General features: G+C 41.9%; 1 protein-coding gene across 1 annotated transcript in view; it reads left to right on the top strand.

Annotated features, from left to right (window-relative positions):
• The window catches only part of fstl4 (follistatin-like 4), a 98,125-nt gene that overhangs the window by 24,374 nt on the left and 48,221 nt on the right, over positions 1-25,530 (top strand). Inside the window, exon 4 of the mRNA XM_086012272.1 lies at positions 21,449-21,691. Coding sequence (XP_085868398.1) covers positions 21,449-21,691 — 243 coding nt within the window. The remainder of the gene's footprint in view (positions 1-21,448; positions 21,692-25,530) is intronic.

Here is a 25,530-nt window from a genome sequence, read left to right as displayed (position 1 = left end):
AGACTTAACAAAAATGATAACCATGTTTAATGTTATACTGACTCATACCCTTCAAAAGTCATACATTTCAATTATTATAGCCATTTTTTCCTTGATTATAGAGCTTCAATCAATCATATTCTTGCATGTGTGTTGTTGTTGCTAAAATCCGACACTCCAGCCAGCTTGCTGCAGATACTTTGTTATGACCACCGCTGTCAAATATTTGTTTAGTGAGCGTAAATTGTACTCTGGAAGACATACATACACACACAAACACACACTCGCAGCAATTCTGCAAGGTATCATGCTGCACTAACAATTCAGTCTGACAGCCTTACACCGGGATGAAAGAAAAGGTGGATTTTCACGCTAATTAACAAGCTAATTGCTTCACAGCCAGAATGTTAACTCAAGAACATCAACTGCCGGATTGCTTACAGCTGAATGCTAATGTTTTGTTAGCTATGCTAACCCTGATGTACGACTGCTCGTTACCTCCTTAACAAAAATGCTAAGATTTTGCTAACCTTAACAGTGATCCCTAACCTCAAGATATGACCTGTTACTCCTTAAACAACGTACTAATGTTATGATTACCTTAATGCTAACCTCAACGTGAGACCTGTTGTAAGCACCTTTGTTAAAAGTCTAAAGTTATGCTAACCCTGACATCACCCTGAGACCTATTTTTCACCCCTCAGCCAAACTGCTACCTTTATGCTAACCAAAACCTCCACCCGAGACCTTTTATTAGCTCCTTAATTAAAAGGTGAACATGTACCCTTCCATGATTTAGTCCGTGGACGACCAGCCAAGATGTTATCGATCTCAGACCGGACGACGTACTCGCATCTAACCTGCGGGTCGACTCCCTGAGGCACCTTTGAGACTTGTGTGAAGTTTATATCGGCTGTGCGAGGCGGGAGATTCACAGCCAAAGAGCCTTCCTGCTTCCCCAAGCTGGCACCCAGAGGCTACTCGAGGCTGGCCGCGCTGTGGAGGATTACCTTTGAGAGAATTGGCTACCTAGAACTTCCTCTCCTTCAGTGGTGAACACATAGCCTTAAAGATGGGAGATGAAGGTGGAACTTTTTACCTGTTTTTTTTTTTTTTTTTTTTTTTTTTTCAAATTCTGAGAAAAGAGTTCTGTTGCAGTCTACAAACCATAAATTCGGCAAGATTTGCGCAGAATCAAATAAGACTACCATAACCCCCCCCCCCCCCAAATTTAACCAAATTAAAATACTACCTCCCAAATTGCATGTAAACAAACAAATATAGGTACCAGAAATCCTCTAAAAGTTGCATGAATGTATACAATTACTGCAAATTACTCAAAAGCAACCATATGAAAATAAGACTACCAAAAATGTTACCAAAGTTGTTCACATTAAAATAAGACTACTATTCATGACTCCAAAATTCTGCATTTTAACAAAAAATACCACACTGTAAATTCTCTAAAAGTTGAGTAAATTATTAAAATTAATTACCATAAATCTCTCACCAATTGCACAGGTTAAAATACGATTACTATAGACTCCCCCAACACCACAGTAGTCTTATTTCAAAGACTACAGCGAACCCCCAAAAGGTTACCCCGTATTAAAATGTGACTCCCATAAATCCTCCCAAAACTACCCAGGGTAAAATAAAACTACCATAAATTCTGCAGCATGGAAAAAAAGACTACCGTAAATGTCCCAAATGTTGTGCAGGTGAAAGGAAGACAACAGCAAATCCCCTTGTGCAAATTAAAAATCTGATTTCCGTAAATTCGCCCCCAAATTGCCCATATTATAGCCCATATTATAATTAGTTGACCGTAAATCCCCACAAAATTGCCAGGTTATTACGACGCAGAAGTTGAGTGACACTGATGTTGTCTGCCGGCCTCTTTTTGTCTTTTCTGAGAGAGGTTCCGCGTGTCCCATCCACAGCCTTGTGAACGAACGTTTGCCACGCTACAAAGTGGATTTTGACAGATGAGAAGCTGCTTTCCTGCAAATGGATTTCAGTCGGCAGACACATTTCCAGCTGGACTGGAGCGATGCCACGCTCGTGTCTTCAGGGGGCCCGGCGAGCGCTTCCAGGACCATGCTGAGGCATGCTGGGTAGGCAGGCGCAAGGCATCCAAGCATGCCGACTTTGTTCACAATGGGCCGCCAGCCAGTAGCTGCAGTTTAATAGAGTGATGCTGGCCCAGAATGGAAATGGCGACCTTCGTTAGCCTCTCTTTACCGTTAAGCAATTACATTGATCTGACGCAGAGGTCCAGCGCATAACTATTTAAAACCTGTAAATCATGCATGTTAGGTAAGTGTATCATTGTTTTGTTTTTTTTCCCCACTTTACATCGATTAGACTCCCTTTAAATATTTCGAATCAATTAGACAGAACTGGAACAATTAGTACAAGAAAAGCAACGGGCACATACACTTAGTTTGTCGAAGAGTCTTAATGGAGTTGAGAGAACAGCAAAACTCAAAGCCAAGTTTGACTTAAGTTAAACTCATGCTTTTCCTCAATGACCCCAACATATCGTCACTGTCCTGTGAAAAACACGTATATTCAATTTTGGAATTGTTTTTAATTTTACCGTTAATACGATGACCGAAACGCAGAAACCCCATTCCCGCAGAGAAAGTGACGATATGTTTTCATAAATACTGAAAACCGTTTGTCAAGTTTCTTAAAGACTCTTGTCTTTGTTTATGAAAACATACATTTCATTGACGACTATATTGTTTTTGATGTTAAAAAAATGTGTAGTCCATTCGGTTAGTTGACGTCTGGAGTCATTGATCACTCTAAAATGACTTTGATAGTTGGGGAACACGAACTGTACCTTGGATGAGTTGACTAAATTGTCTTTGATGTTGGGTCCCTGATAGTGTAGTGGTACACACGCCTGAGTTGTGTGCGGGTAGCGTGGGATCAATTCCCGCTCAGTGACAGTGTCTATGTGTGCCCTGCGACTGGCTGGCGACCAGTTCGGGGTGTAGTCTGCCTTCGCCCATTGACGGCTGGGATAGGCTCCAGCAACTCCCGGCAACCCTATATAGGATAAGCGGTTTGGAAGATGACATGACATGACATGACATGTCTTTGATGTTTATAAAAATACAGGCTAGATTCTAGATTGCCATTTCTAAATTGTCTTAAACGTGTACCTTTGTTGAAGACACGAAATTGGCTTTGATGTTTGGGAAAAACAAGTTTATTGAAGAGTCATTTGTCTTTGATGTTTTTGGAAAATATTCCACTAGCTTCACTGTGAAGTGTAAACCACACGGTCTCCTGGCGATCACACCTGAGACGATATTGGTCTTGTTGTGGTCGCCCTTAGCTCTCTCTCTCTCTCTCTGCCTCTCCTCCACAGAGGCATGGCAGTTACCTTGATAAGTGATATTTATAGCCGGGATGTGCATCACATAGCAAGGCAGTGGTGGGGGTAGATGATTCACAAATGAAAAGTTTTGGGAAATTCCCTCCAATCCCAAAACTATTGACTGTGAACAATTGGAAATATTTGGAGAGGTTTATTTTAGATTTTACAGGTCAAGGATAGCAGGAGGGCGAAAGGAAAAAAAAAACAAAAGCACCTTGATTTGCGAGAGCGACTGATTGCTTGGCTGCACGATGAGTCGCAATCACCTGGCTTTTTTCAAGGTGACGGTTCATCAATGTGGATGGTCCAGCCTCTAATCGCCTTTGATTGGCCGTCAAAAACCTGCATACTTTATGCATTTAAAGGCACAATGTGAGGCGCGGATCAGTCTTGATTGCAAACAATCAATACAGACGAACGTGTCCAGATTTTTTTCCCCCCCATTAGCCTTTCTTTCATGACTAATCCATTAACAATAACATGATAAGATATTACTAAGTGTTTCCCGAAGAAAGACTAAATGAAGAGTTCAAACCTAGCCGCAGTCAAGCGCCATAACCCCACGCCTACTAGCAGACTGGCTCTCACGGCATTGACGGCGTAGAGTGACCAGATCCAAACTCAGCAGATGTGGGACAGGGAGTTTGCTTGTGGGGGACAATGTGGGACACAGCTGCCGCTCGCGACGGACACCAAAAATGTATATGGCACAGCTTGTCAACTGTTCAGTAACATCTAATATAATAAACAGTGGAAAAATAACAATTATAGATTTACAAATAAAAACACAGAACACAGAATTGCAGTTGAAATTCTCTGCATTTACAAAAATACAACACAAACACCAAAACAAAGGAAATCCATGATATTTTGGTTATTTATAACAGAGTATGGTATAATTCTAATGGTCCGGCCCACAGGCCGTATGTGGCCAACAATGTAAAATGAGTTTGACACCCCTGCTGTAAAACAACTATTTAAACGAATTACGAGCCCATACATATTATTTAAGACTAAATTGTCTTTGATATAAAAAAAAACAACTAAACAGGAAAGAGCGCTGTGCATTTAAACATGTAAATACTGTATGATGGATGGCTGAGTCTCAATTGCCAACAATCAACAGACAATACAACGTACTTTTATTTTTCCATCATTAACCTTTATTTTATGAATATCCTGATACGAGACCGTGTTTGTTAATAAAAATGGGCAAGACCAGAGCTATTAGTCATTTCCACGGTCCAGTCTGCAGTTGATAAAGATCTGTGTAGGAGTGATCATTGATTTCAGTGCAGCTCGTTGGTCTTTTGTGGGCCAGTTTAATGATCAATTTTTGCATATTTTCCAATAACTGCGCTCAATAGTTTTTGGCTTCTCCCGAGAGTGAACCCATGATTGACTGCTGATCTTCGTTTACAAAAAAATATGCTTGTTGGGCTCGCTGACGACTACATTGGTTTCAGTGTTTGCAAAAAACTATTTATACATACAGTACAATTTTTATTGGCATTAACATCTTTTTGAAAACATCAAAGACTTGATGTCCAACATGTGTGGGGGGGCCTGAACACTGATTTGAGAATGGATCGTTGACCTTTTGTGGGTGTCCACCAGATTAACTATAACTTTTGCATATTTGCAATAACGGCACTCAATACCGTTCGCCTTCTCACGAGATTTACACACTTTTCCATATTTGATCGATTTCGAACATTGTGTGTTCATACACGGCCGCGATCTGCTCACTCTGCATTAACTATCGCCAGGTCACGTGGCCAGACAAAGCCCCCCGAGTAGGGACGACTCCATTAGAATGCAGACCAAATCACCCAGCGGCATCTTTTACAGCGCGTAAGCAGCGCTACTTTACGGTGTAATTAAGTTTTAAAGGAGCCGTGTGCAATCTCCAAGCCCTTTGGGAAGGTCCCGTTATTGGAGGCATGAAAGGCTAAGGGGGGGGAGGCGGTGGGAGTTTGCCAGGGCGGTGCCCTCGGGCAAGCGTCGGACAAGGACACTTTTCGATATTCCCCATTCAGTCTTTTTTTTTTATCTTATGCAATGAAAAGAATGAAGCAATGGCAATATTTGGGCAATATTTTCCCTAACGTCTTGTACGTGAAACATATACGTGAAAATAACTGTCGTCACTGTTACGAGAGCTGGTTTGTTTCTTTGTTTGCGAAAACAGGCTATGCTCATTGACAAAATTGTCTGACATGCGTCAGTCCTTTAAAGACTTTATGGTGTTGACTGTTTGCAAAACATGCTTTAAATTCATTCAGGAATAGATTTCCTCAAGTGTCTACATTGTGTTTATGTTGCATCTAACTGAATTGTCCTTGATGTTTACAAAAACACATTGGGGTCGTAAAAGACTAAATCACCTTTGAAGTCTACGAAAGCCGGCATTAGGTTTATTGAAGACAGACTTTACGAAAGCGAGTTTACATTCACTGACGCCTGTAGACGCGGTTGCTTACGAAAATGTTCGTGTTAAAATTCGTGTAAACTGTCTTTGATATTTATGAAAACATAAAAAATGTTTATAATATAATAACATAGCAATTAATATAATAATAATATAACATATTAAAGGCTGAATGCTTGATGTCAGTGATAGCTGTGAAATCACATAATTTGGATTTTTATTGCTGACTCGGTTGTCATTGACGTACCAATCGCTCCTGCAAATCGAAATTGTAATATAGAATGTTCATGTAACTCAAACATGTTCATGTAACTCAAACATGCCAGTTTTCCTCATGTTCCATGTATACTCATTTCCTCATTTGCCAGTTGAAGGGCAGACGCCATGCGTCGTGCTGAAAGTGCCAATCCGCATCCACCTTTACGTGCCACTAGGCCCGCGTCGCCATCATTCAACGCCAAAGTTGCGGGGCCAGATTGCTGCTTTTTAGGGTGTATAAAAAGAAGATTGAGCGTGTCTGGCTTGGCGAAAAGAGAAATGAGCCCCCCGTTGAGCTCCGCCGGCGGGAGGCGAAAAAAAAGTCTGGAGGGCGAATACACGGGCTTTTATCACTTATTATACAGCTGAGCGCATCCTATATTGTTCGGGGACTCCTCGCACCCATCCATCTCCTGCATTGTAGGCAGCTCTATGGATCAGAGAAGCGGTATCAGCATGTAATGTCATCAGGATAGGCTGCACCACTTAAAATGTTTAAGGGTAGAGTGCAGTTGTTCTCTATGTGGACTTTTTTTTTTTGACACAACAGCACTTTGGCTAGCGTGTAAAAGTGCTCTGCAGGACACAAATATCACTCTCAATTCGACATTTGGCAAACACTTTGCACATAGGTGGCTATTACATTGACAGGATGGCAGAATGGGGTTGGGACGAGACATTGTGGAGGGCATCTGCGAACCAGCAAATGATGTATTAACATCCCAGTTGAATACCTACTCCGTATTTGTTGGCTGGTAGAATTTTCGGGGCACAATCATTTTTGCCTCAGAATTCCATCGCAATCAAGACCAGAGTGCTCGCTGTGCCCCAAAGTAGCTAAAGGACATGGAGAGGTGGCAGAACGTTGCCAAAAATAAGAAAGTATATATTTAGTTTAAAATGTCATCTCTATTCTGTAATTGTTACTAGGCAGAGTTCGTGCACTACAATGGTTTTTGTCCAGTAGTGCATGGCAATTCGGGGCAAACGGTTCTACTGCCCCGCATAGCAGACAAGGGAGGTGTACAAAATACAGACAAACCAGGAAATTACATTTTAATTATGATTAAGTCGCTACTCTCTTTTGTTGTTAGGCAAAATTCATGGGGCACAGTCACATTGCCCCAATGTCTACGATAACTTGGGGAACATGGCTCTGCCGCCCCAGACGGCAGATGAAGGAACAAGGAGAAAATGACTATTGCTAGACTAGTGTGAAATTTGAATCTCTGCTCTGAACTTGTTGCTAGGCAAAATCCATGGGGCACAATCCCATTTGCCCCAAAACTCCAGGGCAGCAGCCAAAGAATAGCATACAAACATGCTACGTTAACGACAATGCAAAACGAGCGACATCCTTAACCGGCGGAAATCACAAACATCTTTGTTAGCGGCTACGGCTACTGCTAGTGCTTGGCTGTATCAAACAAAATCCAGCCCTTGACATTTTAGTCTTAATAAGAACCGGAGCGGCGTAATGATTAAGATGAGTCAAGTGTGTGCTGTTACTAATGATGTGGAGATGAGCCGTCATGTGGCGCACAGTCACTTCAGAACTCTCTGGAGGCTGTGTGGGCCCAACAAGAGGCTGCTGGCTAAACAAATGATGCTGTTGCCGGGCGGGCTGGAGGTTACGTGCATGTATTTGTGTGTATTTGCTTGTGTGTTTGTATATGATTGATTGCTCCAATTACATGTACGTTCACGTGAAGCGGCGTAGGCGTGCTGATAAAATACGCATATGAAGCTGCCCATCTGTAATGATCACAATATTAATAAAGTTGTATGTTTTTAATCATACATGATTTAATGAACTTTGCGCACTCTTCTTTTCATCCGTAATTGACTTCCATAATCACTGCATGGCCATTAAATATGACTGAGTGTGCGCCTTTGCTAGGTAGATGAACATACATTACACGTGAGTATGTAGAACAGCTTTCTACTGTGTGTGAGTGGATATAAAAAGTCCACACAGCCCTGTTCAAATGCCAGATTTTTGTGTTGTAAAAACTATGCCAAGATAAATCTTTTCTAAATATTTTCCACCATTATGACCTGTAACCTGTAGAACTCAACTGGAAAAAAAATAGCATAGAATAGCCCAGACGTGAAGAAGACAGGAGACTCATACATTTTGTATGAGTCATCTCTCTCTCTCTTTTTTTTTAATGTAGCCGTAAAGCATATTTACAAGTGACATTTTGGAAATGAGTGGGTGTCCAACAATGAGGACCTTGAAATGTCTGACCACCTTAAAAAAAAAAAAAATCATCTTAAATCATTGCATTTTTTTTTTCTCTCTGATGAATTCCAACTCTTAAATCGGTTAATTTCTTAATCAAAAGGAACGTCGGGCTCAGCATTCTTGCTCACAGTCACAGCCATGTCCATTAATCAATTTGAGCCCATTAGCGATAACGCAATGGAGCCATTGAGCACCCGTTGCCATTGTGGTGCTGCTACTGCCGTTCCCTAATTAACGCCCCTATCTCTTGGCTGGTGTGTTCACACAGAGTTAAGGGCGAGCCAAGGCCACCGGAACTCCATAAAAATGCAAATCTCAGCCACGCAAAATCCCCCCCCCCCCGCAAAGCTGTACGTGATTAAATGTCTCTCTGTAACATATTATTTGTGTTGCTGCGTGAAGAAGAAGAGTGGGCAAAAGCCTCTGTTTTGGACCAAAATTTGTCCCGGAAACAGGTCCTGAGCAAAGTCAAGGTGAGTTCTGAGCATTTCACTCAAGGGCAACTTAGCTACGAGGAAAGGGGGAAGTCTCCCATATCCTTATACGGTACCAGTCGTAGGATTGCAACCAGCGTCCTTTGGTCACAGATGATTGTCAGTGAAATTGAACCCGGGACCAGATGCCAGAGTTTTAATTGTCAAAAGCAAACCTGTGACCATTTTATCACAGACTCCATTCGTATCCTTATTCCCTTGGCTTTCGTATCTCTTGGTTGACAGTCTGGATTCATATTGCAATGATAGCGGGTGGAATCATGATGGACTCATCATCATCGTTTTTTTTTTTTACTTCAGGGGTAACGGAGCTAATGTTGCTGGATGGCTAACGGCCTTATGCAAACTTTGTCCCGTCGGTACGTCATATAAATAAAAACGACGGTGCACTTTGGCTAACCCTGATTCTTCCTGAATGATTGATAGCTCTGTGGGGGCATTGTGGTCGGTGCTTTTAGTGGCCCCTTGTGAGGCTTCGCATGGCCTCATCGTATCATCGCCACCCAGATGGCGTGGCACATGTCACCAAGTGTTTTTAGTCGCTGTACGATCTCATTTTCTTTGAAGTAAACAATTGCAGCTGACAAGTAGCAACGTTCAAAATTTTCCTCTAAAAACTGTAGCCTCTTTGGCAAAGTTCCCAGTTTGTGTCACGTAATTCCTAGCCTTACATGTGAACTGCAATGCTAGGTGGCTACGTGTTAGCATTCATTATGCCAATAATTGCGTCTGTTAAGGAATGTTCAAGTTTTAAGGTGGCAAAAAGTTAGCTGTAATCTTAATTTTTTTATGATTGTTACATTGTTGCTTTAAGAATGCATGTCAAAGTGAACCACAAAAGAAAGAGGGGAAAAAAGAATAGTTCAATAAATAACATTTTTATGTGACAACATAAAACTAAATGTAGCTCAATGTATTAAATATTGTTGCTTTAAGAATACATGCATTTCATTGTATATAAAAATACTGACATAAATGAAAAGACAGGGTTAGGCTAACCTCAATGGCAATAGCATACCTGTCAACTTGTACGTTATCCCCATATTTTATACGTTTTTTGATCATTTCAAATTGTGTATGGCGTATAACAATTTTTGTACGGGGGGGTAAAAAAAAAAAATTCAAAACTCGTTATTTGTCAGACCGATCTCGTCTTGCCCATTCCGGCTCTAATCCGGAGCGTCCGCTAGCGATTCCGACTGCAAACTTCGGCCGACTTTCACGAGCAAAGTCCCCCCCCTCCAATCGCCCCCTTGAGCGATAAACACTGTGTAAGATTCTATATAGAAATATTCGTTCGGTTTACCCCACCTCTACCGCTGAGCGATAAATACTGCGTAAGATTAAAAATAGATACTGTGTAAGATTACATACAGAAATGTACGGGCAAATCACAACTATTGTAAGATTCAGCACAGCCCGTTGACAGTTATGCAATAGAAACATCATAAAGCACAAGTTATAGGAAGGCAATGATATTCCAAAATAACTTTGTAGCAACAGTTGTTGAGTGTGTACAATGCAAACTATGTCTTTGGAAGCTGTTTGTCTAACATCCTGCTGATACTGCCTGTGGCTTTAAATAGTTTACAAGTATTGTGCTTTGCCCAAAAATCAACCACCACCAAAAAGAGTTGGCATCTTTTTTCAGTTCCGACCAAGTGGGCAGAAGTTGTTGTGCGACGGAGTACACAAAGTTTTGTGGGTTTTTTTCTGTTTTTTTTTTTTTTTCTCATCTAAGAAAGTAAGTCAATGGAATATAAAATGCCAAGCTGTCCTGTTTAAGTCGAGACAAACTGCGGGAGCGAGAAGACATTCACACGTAGCATCCATTAAGAGCATTAATATTACATATACAGCCGCCCTGTGTGTGCGCGAGTGTGTGCATGAGTGTGTGCGTGCGTGCATGTGTGTATTCATGTGTGTGTAAGAACAAACTCATTTTCTCCATAACGCTCCTTCATGAGATATTTACATTGGCCATCTATTATGGATTATGATGTGATTGAAGCTGAGTGTTTCTGTCATGGCCCCTGGCTGAACCCACCTGGACCTTTTTTTTATTTTTTTAACTGGATTATTACTAGTTGTTGTGTTTATTACCATTGTGCAAAATGGCGGTTATCATGACTAAGTGGTGAGAGGAATTACAGTAATTATATGACACATACATTGCAACCGCAGGTGACCGATTGTGCTGTGGATTTTGTTTTTCTCACAGTGGATTATTTGGAGCGGTTTGGTTTATTTGTATTACGCAAGATGGTGGTAATCATAAGAAAGTGGCGAGAGGAGCCACGGCATTCATTACTATATGTGTTTTGTTCAATACGTAACCTACTGTAGCACTGACTTTTTGACTTTGGGGATTATTTTGAGTCGCACTATTTGTTGTGATTGCGCAGTTATCTTGACTTGACACTTGACCGTGCGTGACTGAGCATGCAATGCACTTTTTTTTTTTTCCGACTGTGGGTTATTTCAAGTCAAGTGTAGATTTCTTTTGTTCAAGGTTGTGGATCTCATGTCGCCTGTGGCATTTCCGCTGTAAACAAGTTGTTGAATCGCGTCCATCAAACACGGTTTTTAGTCCAAAATCTGCATGAGGCCCCGAGGTTTGTCGTTAGTTTATTTTGAGAAACGCAGCGGCTCTCGTGACGTTCGCAAATCCTCTCCACACTTTTTGGAGCGCATCCAAGCCCTGCCCGCTGTCGCTTCATGTCGCCACATGCGCACACACGCGCACGCATGCACACGCATGCACACACATGCACACACATGCACAAATGATGACCGCTCAGTGGTGGTCCCTCAGAAGCTCCCATCACTCTTCCAGTCTCTGAGACTCGCAACCGGCAGTGGGGACCTTTACTTTTTTTTTTTTTTTTTTTTTTCACCACTCCATATGCTTCTGTTCTGTCCTTGAGCTTCAATATATCACCTTCAAGTATATATGTTTTAATATTTGCTTTATTTCATATAATGATTTTTGTGCCCAAATTAAATATATAATGTAAAAAGCCAATTGAATTGATTGTCAGAATCTGACCTCAGTGTTGAGAATTTAATATTATTAAAATGATAAACATATTAAGGGAATTTATAACTAGAAAATTAACAATGAAATAACCAATAGAATTGTTTCCCTTCATTTCATTCAACTGTGCCCCCCTCCACCGCAAATTAAAAATAATTAGAAATAATAAAATCAAAAAAAAATCTCCATCACAGCGCTTGTTGTAAAGGCTCACCTTTTTTTAAAATTGTACTTTTCGACCCTCTAACCGGTGTTTTCTTGACCTCCTCATCCGGCCTCTCCTCACATCCTCCCGCTGCCCTATATCTGCTCGACATCGTCCATCCTTCACTGACACACACGCACGCACGCACAAGCACACACAAAAAAAGGAAGCTATTGAATAAATGAAAGCTGCATGTAAAACAGAAGGCGAGCCATCTCATCAAGTGAGCCGCTGGGATGTTGACAGGTGGAAGCTGGTGCTCCCTAAAGTGTGTGCGTGTGCGTGTGTGCGTTTGTGTGTGAATGTGTCTGTGTTTGAATAAGTGCGTGTGTGTGCGCAGATGAGGCAGAGATTACGTTATGAATCCAAAAAGGGCAAAAAGTGTACCTGTCTGTTTTGTGCACTAACTGGGAGGCGACTCCTCATTTAAAGACGAGCGCTGTCACTTGAATGGGAGGCGAGCGGCGGCGCTACTGAATTATTCACGCAGTCTAATTCCGGCCTGTTTTCTGTCTCCACCACGCCGTATTGATGCTGTCAGGTGCAGGACAAAGAGGGACGGGGGGGGCACCGATTGAATGAATCACTTCCTATGTGACCGGAATGTTGTATTTTATACATTTCTGCTTATTAGGGGACGGTTGAAATGTTTCCCCATAGGACACAATAGAAACGGACAACTACGATCATCTTAATGCTTATTCATTTGTTGACGACATTCTCAACTAACAAACTAGTGCAAAAACAGATTTTAAAAAAAAGTTTATTTCTGCCTGCTGTCTGCTCTTGGATCAAGCGGGTCTCCTTCCGACAGAAGAAACCAACAAAAGACTCAGTGTTAGTAAAATCCACAGTCTAAAGGATAAAATATAAAAGTTATAGCTACACAATTGTATAGATTTTTTTTCTTCTTCTTAGAATTGTACTCGGTGCTGTAGTGCTGTATTAGTATACTCCATAATCTCCACATTAGTAGAACAACCTTCTTTTCTTCGGAATTGTACTGGAAGCTACAGTATTATACTCCACAGTCTCCACTTTTTCTCCTCTTCCTTCCTCGATGCCCGTATTCTCCTATTGGATAAAATCGTTCTCCTCACCGCAGAGGCAAATAACGCTTGCTGAACAGTTTTGCATGACTTTATTGATATATTTCCCCTGCCGTTTTTAGACGATGACTTCTCAGGATATTTAAGGTGTATGAGAAACGCCGCCTCATTTGGCTGAATTTCGACGTGGAATTCTCATCACTAGCTTTACAGGAGTGGTGCTTGAGTTGCGTTAAGGAGTTGTGCTGATTGCCGAGGTCGTCACATGACCTAGCCCCCCCCCCACACACACATTTCACAGTCTAATTACATTAGCATGCAATTAAAGTGCATCCACAATGAGGTTAGCGGCGCATTCCTCAGCGAGACAGCTTTATTTTGATATCTTCGACCCCTGCCTTTCACTTTTTCTACATTTGGTTTAAAAAGCACAAAGATGTTTTTTTTTTTTCAACCCAAATGCTGGCTGAACTTTGCCTGAACTTCCTCTCGCGTGCTCCGACGCAAGCTACTCGCTGAACTTGGTAAGACTTCCTGGTGGAATCGCAAGGACTAACGAAGCCACACAGATTGTCCAAACAAACATCATGTGTTGCTTTACATCAATTGCAGGGAGACAAATGTCTCTCCAGTGAGTCACAAGTGTAGTTTGGCAGGAATGGGAGCTTTATTTGCACTCAAAATGGAGTCGTTGAGTCAGTAATAGGACGGTTTGTGTGTTAGCTAAGCATTAATGTCCCCTCCAACGAGATCCTGATTGGGCTCCAGTGCGGCTTTTCCACGGCAGTATGGGTGAAATGCTTTTTGCAAAATGGTATTGCCCAGCTTTGAAAGGTATTTTCATTTGTCTATTTTTGGGGGGGGGGGGGGGGGGGCTCTAATTTTGCACATTTTTTTAAATTGCAGTATTTGTATAGTTTTTGAATAAGTATTTATCTTTTTGCAATGGATGTTTTTCTGTGCAGTACTTTGATTTTTGAAATTTTCAAATTGTTTTTGTTTTTTTCAGGTTTGTAGTATTCCTCCCCATTTTTTATTTTCTAATATTTTGTTTTGGTCATGGTATGTTTGCAATTTGCATTTTTGTATATTAGGATATTTTTCTTTTGTTTTTTTTCTAATCTTTGTGGGTTTTTTTTAAATAATTTGATATTATTTTACAATACATCTATGATTTTATATTTTTGTAGTTTTATAGCATGGCCATATTTGATATTTCAAATTTTTTTCACAAATATATTTTGCATTTTTTGTTGTTGTTGTTACATTTATCTTTTACCATAAAACATGTCATTTGTCGCTGTTGTTCTGGTTTTCGTCTAATAATTGTGCATTTTGTCTGTTTTAGTAGTTTTTCTTCAGTTTTTTTCATACATTTTGTTTTTTCTCTCTGCTTTTTCCTCTCCTTTACAATATTTTACAATATATTCTGATGGCCTACCAAGTGCTGTACTCCTGAGACACGGGCTCCCTCTAGTGGTACACGAAAAAAATCATTTCCCGAGTACAGTTCAGTTGTATTTAACTTTTAATTTCTATACATTTGCGTTAAGTACTAAGGAAGTGTTCATTTCTAACCATTTATTCAGGTAAGACTTCATTTGTGACTTATGTACAATACATTTTAATTGAATCATTATTTAACAACAGACTGATTTTGCTATTTGTAAGGTCAGTGTTAATGTCCAAATCAGTTGCCTTGGCTGTGAAACATCAGCTTTTTCTGTTCTATCAAAATATGTTTTCTATAAGAAAATTGAAATGCATCCAGTAGGTCTCCTGTATTTTTGTGCAATCTTCCCACGCTCTGCGGGACGTGTCGAGTCCTCATCACGTTATTGGAAAATCGAAGCAACGTTGTTAGCGTTTTATGTCAGGAGCTTCCCAGTCCTTGAGTTTATCATTTGTTGTTGTTTCAGGAGGCGCCGAAACTGTATAAATATGTACTGAGTGTGTGTTTGTGTGAGGCACCGCAAACAAGCTAATAAGTCACTTGTTTATCGTCTGCCCTTCCAAACGGCACTGACATCCGGCTAATGCTGCCTCGCTAATCGCGTATGAAAGTGCTTTTGTCTCCATAATGTCAAGCCAAAAAGGACCCCACAGACACTTTAGTCGCGATTGTAATATTTCATCTATATCACGAGCACAATCCGGCATGAAAAGATGCCTGGTCGTCAAGCCTGCATAAGATGGAGTGGAGTTAAGCATCTCTCGGTGCAGGCGCTAATGCTGCCTCGGGGACGTGTTGTGATTTGTAATCATAGCCTCGTTCGTATGGGATTTTTTTTTTCTTCTTTTTTTGGGGGGATCTTCATTGTCATTTCCCATGTAAATGGAGAACATGGTGTATTTTTTCACTCATTTGAGTCATCCAATGGGATAGGATGAACATGACTAGTCGAATAACAGCATGCGTTAGAGGTTTTCAGCAAGTCAATCTGCTCAAAATCCACAGCTACCCAGTGAGTGGGTTCGGTAAACAACCCAGCATTTTTGGAGTGAAGTCAATTCACAATAATCAGCAGTTTGGCAAATAGTGAAAATGTCATCAAAAAGAAAAGTTTTCAAGCTGTTCTGTACTGTCAAACTAAACATTAAGCATAGAGACTTACACTTTAAAACAAACACGCAACTATGCCTTCTGCTATCTTCATGCTAACACCCAACGCAATATTGCCATAGATGGATTAACAAAACTAGCACTGACATCAGGTTTCAAATTGGAGTTAGCGTTTCAAAGTAGAGTTTCAAGACAGTGTTAGGGTTTTAAATTGTTCTCTCAAGGCAGATTTAGGTTTTCAATTTAAGGTTTAGGCCAGGTTTAGCGTTTCAAATAAGAATTAGGTTTTCAAATCAGGGTTTCAAGACGGGGCTCATGTTTTCCATTTTGTGTTTCAAGGCAGAGGCCTGGTTTCAAGTTGGGGTTTCAAATTAAGGCTTGGGTTCGTGTTTCAAGTCCAAGTTTCAAATTCGGGTTTTGAGCCTTGTCTCGATAGTCTTTGTGAGGGCAGGATTTTCACATTGGATCTTAATATGTTGTTGTACCTAATGAAGTGTCCCAAAGAATGCCCCTAAGAAGTGGACAGTGGACACCATGGGTGTTGTGGTTGTGGGGGTTCCTGTGCAGCTAAATCCGACCCATGTGAGGAAGCTTTCGCGGGCCCTGTAAGCGGACATGACCCCCTTATTCAGGGGGAGGGGTTCAGGTGAATAGCAGATTGGAGCCTCCTTGGCGGCGATCAATACACAAGCACACCGGAAAGGATTAGCTCATCCACACTCAACAACGCCACACAGACTCAATCTATTTTGAACGAGCGGAAAACTAAATGGACTCCTGAGGTTTACCGACTACAGCTCGGGTTACTGGGTGTTATAATAGCAACTGTTAGCATTTTCGCACTTCTCATTTCAAATAGTACTCAACCGTTTCTACTCAGGTTGCTATCTTGCCATATGTTTGCAAAGCAACATTGACTTTTTAATCAGGTCTCATACAGTTGGTCAAGATGTAAACTCCTGAACATTCTGCCTTAGCACTTTCTCTACTCAGGTACTTGCTTGCTATATGTTGGCATACCAACTGGTCATATAATTAACACAATCATCACTATTCATTTCAAATAGTACCTGACTAAAGAACATGATATGAAATCCTTCTGTAAAATTGTGATATTTGTTTTTAACTCAGATTGGCATCTTGCTATAACTTTTACCATTGCAACTCTTTGCATGTCTGCATTTTATCACTTCTCATTGCAACTAGTACTGGAATATGAGGGATCATCTAAAATCCCAATCAATATGCCTTCGCACTTCATGCCCAGGTTGCTTGTTGCTACATGTTAACATAGCAACTGCTAGTATGTTAACATTTTATCATTTCTCATACCAGAATACAGGGCATGATCTCTTTCTCTACTTAGGTTACTCTCTTGCCGCACATTAGCATATAGCAACTTTTAGCATTTGATTAATTCTCAGATTCACCTCCTACATACTTCCCCGCTGTATGACTTGATAATTTTCCGACGTAAATTGCGACATTTTGTTGGGCGATAGCGACTATGGCTGGCACGACTCTCATGCTAGAAAATCCCTCATTCCCCCAGCGAAGATACGGGGGGAATAAAAAGGATAAATATCACCCGTGAAGACGCAGCAGATGGTGTGCAGCTGTTTGCACCAGCGAAAACATGACAATTTGTATTCAGCGTGGATTACCAGCCGTTTGAATGTTGTATTAAACGTATGGAAATGAAAGCAAAGAGCAGTCGCACAAAGCACTTACCGCTGCAGCCTAAATATGTTCCGCCGCATGTTTTACCTTCTCATTAAGTCGAGAAAAGTCTATCGTTGCCTCATAATGCAGGTGAAATCAGCTCATTTGCCTTTCTATAAATACCTGTACATGGCATTCATTTGCTTTTAAGCACACTTTGCCTGCACTCGCTCATGTTTCTCATACCAATTATCAGTTGTTGTCTGACACTTTTCTTTGTTACCGATTATCACCAAATACCCCCGAGGGTAGACTTAGAACAGCCCCCCCAAAAAGTGTTGCTCTTGTTGGTGCTGCAGGGATTGTATTTGTTGATTTTTAAAAAAAAAAAATTTCTCCCACGTTGTTGTGCTTTTGTTTATTCACTAATCAGGGACCATGTCAAAAAAGACAACAACCCGGACAAGAACCAGTCACAAACAAAGTCATTTATTTCTCAAACCCAAATTCTGAAGCAGTCAAAAAACATTGAGGACAAGTCAAGTATCATGTGTACTATATGAAATGAGAATTGATGGAATGCTAGTATGCGAACAGCAGCCACTATGCTGACATATAGCAATTAATAACAACCAACCCCTGTTCGTTTTTGGATACATTTTGGGTACATAGAAATACATTTAATGCAATTTTTGTATATACTGCATTTGTAGCATTGCTTTTGCTGTTCTGCGTCTATGTCTGTGTATATTGAGGCCTTAATGTGGTTAAAATGTCATATAAATAAATTTCACGTTTCACATTCACAGTCAAATTATTTCCCACATTTAATCTTTTTTCGATATTATTTTCACCCTCATTTTTTTGTTGCCGTAAGGTGTACCGCACGTCCTTATCTGTCACGTCTCAGCTTGCAAGTTTGTGTTGTTGTGTTGCATTGATATTCCATCCAGCAAGCCCATCGTGTCACAAGCGCTTTGTCGCATATGAGACGCCCATCGACGGCTTGTCCCCTGTGAATTCAATTATCGGCGGGCCGCTTCCGCCCGCTAATCGAATAATGCGCCGCGTCAGCACATTTCCACTCGATGAGAAAAGCTGAGTCAAAATGTCATGTGGGCACTCCCCCGCCGCACCCAGTCCCCGCCCCCCCCGAGGGTTGGCGGGATGAGCGCCAGGTTTCAGGAAGCTCGCCAGTGTCCCTCGGCGCCCGCGGCGGGGGAAAGCGTATCAAAAAACAACAAACGGCGCAGCTGATTAAATACAAAAATGGAGTGGGACGCAGCGAAAAGGATTTAAAAAGCTGGAGATTCCTCTTGCCCCGGGTTCAAGTCAATCCAGGCCTGCGAGTGGCTAAACACGGCGGGGCTTTGAGGGTTTCGCCGCCAGAGTCAAGTGACGGGTGCACTTGAAAGCCTTGTACACAAACACATCAGTTCAACTTACTGAATTAATACGGTACATTAAAAGGCATGCGTTCTTATGAACAAGCACACTCTAGTTTTTGTTCGCTAAAAAGCGGGCTATGGTTTTTAATTAGAATTTAAATCCAGAGCTTTGGTTTCAAGGTAGGGTTCAAAGCTAGCATTAGGGTTTCCAAATAGGGTGTTAAAATGGAATTGGGATTTGAAAATAGAGTTTCATGTCTGGTTTAAAGATGGAGGCTGGGTGCCAGTTTCAAGTTAGTTTTCTAGCCAGGACTAGGGATTCAATGTAGGGCTTTTACTCATGGTGGCAGTTTTAAGGTAGGGCTCCCCCAATGTCACAACAGTTAATTTGCTTTGTGAATGACATGGCTCCTGAGAGAAGTTGCTGATAATATCGGGAAATGGTGATAAAAGTAAGACGTGAGTGAGTGCCAGTGTGTGTGTGTGTGTGTCTGTGTGTAAGTCATGTCATGAAAAGCTAAACTCAACTTTATTTATAGAGCACTTTAAAACAACCACCGCTCCAAGTGCTGTACATGGTGCAAAAATTGACGGCAAAGTACTGCATGTGAAAGTCCGGTCTGGGAAACATGTTTATTTTTCTGGCTAGTAGCTGTGTTGAGGATTCACTTTTATGTTTTTGAACTTTAAAGCAAAGATGCGTGAAAGATAAACATTTCAGTTATAGTGGGTTTTAGAAAACTATTTACTGTAAGTAAGGAGATATTTGTTAGACATGCAACTGAGCCTGGGAGCTCCCTGCACTTTTTTGTGAGACTTACAACAAAGTTGTCTATTTTTTAAGCTCTAGAAAAGCTTTAACATCTTGTAAATCACTAAAGTTGTTTAATAAACATGGGCTTAAAGGCATTTAAACTAAGTCAAGTGTTTGACACCATTTTACCCATTTTTTTCCACAAATAAATATCGGCTTCAAATATCGGTTATCGGACGCCTTGACTACTAATAGAAAAAAGCATATCGGTCATTCCCTAGTTTCGGGTTTCAAATGCGGTTTTCAAGACAGGGTTTGGGATTCAAAGAAGGGTTTCAAACTGCAGTTCAGGTTTCAAGCCAGGGTTAGGATTTCCAATTGGGGTTTCAAACAAAGGTTAGGGTGTGTCAAAAGTGACTCTTGGTTTAGTTTTCAATTCATTTTTCTTGGTTCCAATTTGGCCAGTTGTCTTCTGTTTTCCCATGTCAGTCCAAAAGTCTAAAAAGAGTGTTCCGCCGCCTTTGGCGCACATCTCTGCAGAAAAAGTGGAAACCGGCACCGCTCGTCGGTCATCAGGCCGTCATCCTCTTAAAAGCTAATAAACACGTCGGCTTGTCAAAATGTCAGACAGATAAGACGGGCGAACAAACACGCCTCCATTGTGCCAGAAATGGATCATTACAGCCCTCCAATTGAAGCCCCCCGCAGGGAGATGTCTTAGGCGGCAAATAAAAGAGAACAACAACACTGCGGTCTCCACTCGAACCCGCTTAGACGGGTAGGATTTCGAATTTTAGCCTGGAGAGAGAGCGCAAATGTCAAACATCTTGTGTATTGTTAGCAACTTTTGTGCTGCGCGGTTGTAAGCGGGGGGTGTGTTCAGGGGCTGCTCGTAGAAAGAAAGCCAGCCGGCGGTGGGCCACTAAGCGTTTTAATCTCTCACGCCCCGAGACCGCAAACCGTCTTGTAATCGACCTTGGCGCGAACGCATAGGTCGCCGAGGGGTCGGCGGAGGCTAGTTTGCATTTCCCACAGATGCTTCAGAGCGCGAGACACGACGGGCAATTAGTAGGACGGGTTAAGGAGGCAAGTGAACGCCTCTCCCGGGCAGACACGATATGGAATAAATACTTGATTATGATAAAAGAGCAACGCCTGCGGACTGTGGCTGCTTTATTGTTTTAGTTATTTCCCATAGGAAACAACGGATATAGAAGTAATCTATTCGGTTTAGTCAATATAATGGCATTCTTGGGGTTTGAAGATAGGGTTTCAAGTCGGGCTAAGGTTTGGTACAGTAGGTTTCTAGAGTGATTTGGGATTTCCTAAAATGGTTTACGGTTCATAATTTGGGTTTCAGACAAAAGCAGACTTTTGTATGTTGGGCTTAAAGTCAGGTTTTTGGTTTCAAATTGAAATTTCAAGCCAAGGTAAGGTCTTCCAGCCTTGATTTTTGTTTGCTATTTAGGGTTTGGAGCCAGACTTATTGAAAGGGTGTCAAGCCAAGTTTTTGGTTGCAAATTAGGATTTCAAGCCAGCGTTAAAGTTTCAAGTTAGGGTTTTGAGCACAAGGATAATGATTTCAAATGAGGTTTTCAAGCCAGCGTTAAGGTTTCAAAGTGGGTTTCAAGTTAGGGCTAGGGTTTCAAATTAGGACTTTCACAGTAAGAATTTCAGACATGGTAAAGGTTTCAAAGTAGGGTTCAAAATTAGGCGCGGCGGTTTTAAGAAGCATTTCAATACACGGTTAGGGTTACATACAAGGGTTAAGGTTGCAAATTAGGATTTCCAATTAGGATCTCAAGTCATGTTTATGGTATCCATTCCAAGTTTGTGTTTTAAAGCCATATTTCAAGGAAAGGTTTTGGGCTTTCAAGTAATACCATGTGTCAACTCTTGGGGGCGGGGTACTCTGTTGTTCCGTAGACTTGCACGGTTTGAAACGTCTTGAGTTGGTGAAACCTCCGTCGTTCCTTTCTGTTGCAGCCGTCTCCGACCCGGACAGCGGCCCGTGTCGGAGGACTTACTGCGGTCGCGGCCGCCAGTGCGTGCTGATGGCGACGACCGGACATGCCGAGTGCGTGTGCCAGGAGAAATGCCGCGCGTCTTTCGTGCCGGTGTGCGGCTCGGACGGACGCTTCTACGAGAACCACTGCGAGGTTTACCGGACCGCCTGCATGGAGAGGAGGCGCATCTACGTGGTGCACAGCAAGGACTGCTTCTTCAAAGGTAAACGCCGTACCCGGAACGCCATTATTAGTGTTAGCTTTGAGATTGCTGTATATGTTTTTGTCAGGACATGGCCTCGGGTATGAGCCGTATATGATATCATACGATAGCTTGCGATTCATTGAAGTTACGCAGCGATACGATTGACTCTAATTACAATGCGATATGATGCGATTCAGTTCACTTGCGATGTAATACAATTCTGTCACAGTAAGTTGCGACATGATCTAATTGTCACGCATTACGACTATACAATTCAGTCCAATTACGATAAACGATTCAGTCCAATTGTTTTGCGATACGATACTAATCAATTAAACTAAGTTGCCATACTAAGCAATTCACTCCAAAATTATGTTTGGCTAAGCGATTCATCGCGGTTCCATCAAATTATTTCCGTGAGCCAGTTTGGTTGATGAGCGGTAGCCTGGACGCGATTCTCGTTAACGTGCAGCAATCTGCTGTGATTTTTCTTCCAAAGGCGTTTTCTCATGCTCGTAACGGAGAAACGAGCTCTTTTTGAGTCAAAGGCAAGACATTGATCGTCTGTTGAGTCCTTTTTAATTACCGGCGTTGCAAAAAATAGTGCAGGCTGCGCCACCAACTGTAATTTTTTTTCAATTAAAAGAAATGATTACGAGTTATTAAAGCTTGTTTTAATGCAGACACCAAGAGCTTTCTCAAAGCTCTCTCGAGGGGGGTGGACCCAAAATGAAGTCTGCGTACTTGAAGGCTTTTTGACTTCAATTTAATACAGAAACATTTCCACGGGAACAAAACAATTGTTTCTTTGAGGCACTTGTCTGCTGCGCCTCCTGCTGCCGCCGCTATCGCCGTGGCAACCGGGCCGTCTGTAGTGGATACTCATTTAAGAGAGATGAAAGAATCAAATTGTTTTTGCAGGCAGGAGCTCCATGTCGGCGCTCAGGGTTGAGTTTGTCGTCTGGGAAACGATAGCCTGACAAGCACTGACAATGGCACTTAAATGCGACGCCATTCATGCTACGACAACAGTTGAAGGCTACGTCCACAAAGCTTTTTGTTCATACGAACCCCATATGATACAAGATATGAAATGCACGGATTTCGATCTTTCGGTACTGTACAGAGCTCCACCGTAAACAAACACAGAGAAGCTCAGCCTCTGTGGTCCATGTCGTGGTTTGTGAGATACTTTTTTGGTGCCATGTTAAACTTGTTCCCCCATTTGAAACGGCATCACGTAATCTTAAAGAGCAATAGAATATTGTCGCTGTCATGTGAAAAACACTTATGTCCATTTTTTTCAATTTTCTTATTTTCACGTGAATGGTGTTACAGACGTCGCATTAACGTGAATTTTTTTTTTTTTTTTTTCAAAAATTGGTAAGTGTTTTTCACAGGACAGCGACGATATGCTAAAGGTGTTTTTTTTATAATTCAGACTGTTCTAACTGTTGCTGCCTTTCTTTTCATAAAGAAAAACTATCATTGTGACACTTTCCGAAGCTATCCTATAAAGAAAAGTTTTAAGCTGTTTCATACACATTAAGTTATTCAGACCATTGGCGATTTCATAGCATCATAATTCAGACTCTTCAAACGGGTGCTAATGCACGTATGTGTATCCTCTGTTTCCTCTAAAGAGGACAAACAGTTGAAATTACACTGTCCTAAACTCAAAAGATTCAAGCCGTTTCATATATTGCCACTGAACGCTTTTATCGCATCATTTTTCAGTCTTGAAACATGCGCTTTTGCACCCGTCTGCATCTTTTGTTTCCTAAAAAGATGACAAAAGCTTGATATTGTATTTCCCCAAAAAGAAAAATGGTCATTTGAATATCCAACAACCCATGTAGAAAGAAAGTCAAGGTACTTGGTAAGGTCACTTACTGAACCATGATTTTGGCTGTACAGATGTTCCCAAGTTTGTCATAGCGCCAACCGCATGTCACTAGCTGTAATGTCTGCTAGCCAGAGGCTGAGCTGCACTGTTTGTTTCCAATCCAAATATTTTACACCTTGCTAAATCCACATCATTACTCCTATTCAGTTTCACAGCAACAAAAGTACATCCCTTCCAAGTCCACTTCATCCCGACTCGAGGTTACGCCGCTCCCAGATATTCCTGTCCCTGTCTAACATCTGTTAGCGGCGTGGTTTCAAATCTCCTTTTCCAGGTCAGATTAAAATATATTCTCTAATCCCCTCAAGGTGCAGATGTGTAAATAGAGAAGCTCAGACCTTTGGGCGTCGTTCACATGCTCACACACGCGATCGTGGCGGCGGTTTTAATCGCCCCGTTAAGCCGAAAGGGATTCCTGGCCCACGCCGGCGCGCATAGCTAATCCACATTAGCCACGTTCGCTCGCCACATTAGGCCACCAAAACCAGACGACAGAGGAGGAGAGCGGCGGGGGATAGAGGGGAAAAAAAGGTCTCGGTGATTAAGACTGCCGGCGCAGGAAACAGCAGGAAAACGAAAGGAGTTGACTAGATGTGACTGGCGGTGGCTTGCCAAATATTTCCAAAACAAGCTAATTGACTTACACGGTCACTTGTTTGCCGGTGAATGTGCCTGAATGACGAACAACAGAGGATCTTAGGCCTTGGTTGTCATGGTTACAGTGGGTCTGAGGAGAAATATTACGGCATTTTTTTCACCAGTTTCAAGGTGTCCAAATAAAATATGCGCAACATGCTTTGGTCAAAATACAGATGAGCATTAGCATTCGAACCACAGCCTTATTGAACTTATTGACATCACAGTAAATAAAAGCATCCCCCCCGCCGCCACCCCAGCCACGGTCAGACCCTATTAAGTGTCCCCTCTCGCCTTGCAAAGCCTTTGGCCGTGCTCGTCTGATTCAGCTCTCAAATGTTGATAAAAACCTAAAACCTAAACGCTGCGGTGTGAAAGTCAATTTGGCTTCGCTCCAGGCCACGGTCCAAAAGTGGCAGTGTCGAATTTGGCTGCTTTTATCGGGATTGTTGTGACCAGTTGAAAGGCTCGGAAAGAAGAGACGGATACTCCCCGTCCTGGCTGTAACTGCATTAGCTTAGTAAAGACGAAGGAAACTTCTGTTTCGTGGTATTTTGGGCCTTTTTTTAAACTGACCGAAATTGGAGGAAGTACAATGGACCCACGACGCTGAATCTCCATCGCGCTAATTTGAACGTGCTACTCGTGACCCTGCCGTTGATTAAAAAGCGTCCAAAAAGCATCAGTAGCGGCTGATTAATCATCTTTGTCCTCCCTGATTGAATGCAGATCAGAGTCGTCTGTTTGCGCCTGGGTTCAAGGGGGGGGGGGGGGGGGGGGTTGGTCGCCCTCAGCAGCGGGAGTCTTTTCTGATGCATCCTCCAGCTTCTAGCACTTCATTAGGGGAGAGTGTGGCACCCGCTCGTACTTGAACGCCTCGCTGTTTACTCTGGGATCAAACCGCCGCTTTTGTTGGGAGCCATCATGTAGAATTTGTATTGGTTAATTTCCCCAAGGTGGTGAGAACTGGAGTTAAGTTGGAATGTTTTTTGTACCGCTTATACCAAAGGAAAAAAGAAAAAAGAGGCTCACTTTTTGTTCTGATTTATCCCAAAGTTGCCCAGTCAGAGTCCTAACTTAAGATGAGCAATGGTGCACAAAAACCTGGGTAAAGGAAAAGTTTAGTGTAGTGGACCAGAGATTCTACGCTTCGATGTTGTCAGGGAAGTTTTCCTTTAGCCTAACCTCAGGAGATTTGGGAAAACCTTAAATTGTAGCACTGTCTCCGTTCAGCTTGTAACATGACCTGTTTGCGCTAATGCCATACTCCAAATTTTTTGGGGGGGTAACCTAGCTAGGTACTGTAAGAGTTAGG

This window comes from Filicampus tigris, chromosome 17, assembly GCF_054856515.1.
Source record: "Filicampus tigris isolate MCC_2025a chromosome 17, RoL_Ftig_1.0, whole genome shotgun sequence".
Taxonomy (NCBI): Eukaryota; Metazoa; Chordata; class Actinopteri; order Syngnathiformes; family Syngnathidae; genus Filicampus; species Filicampus tigris.
Note: the sequence above shows the minus strand (reverse complement) of the source record. Positions and strands in the feature narration are given on the sequence as shown.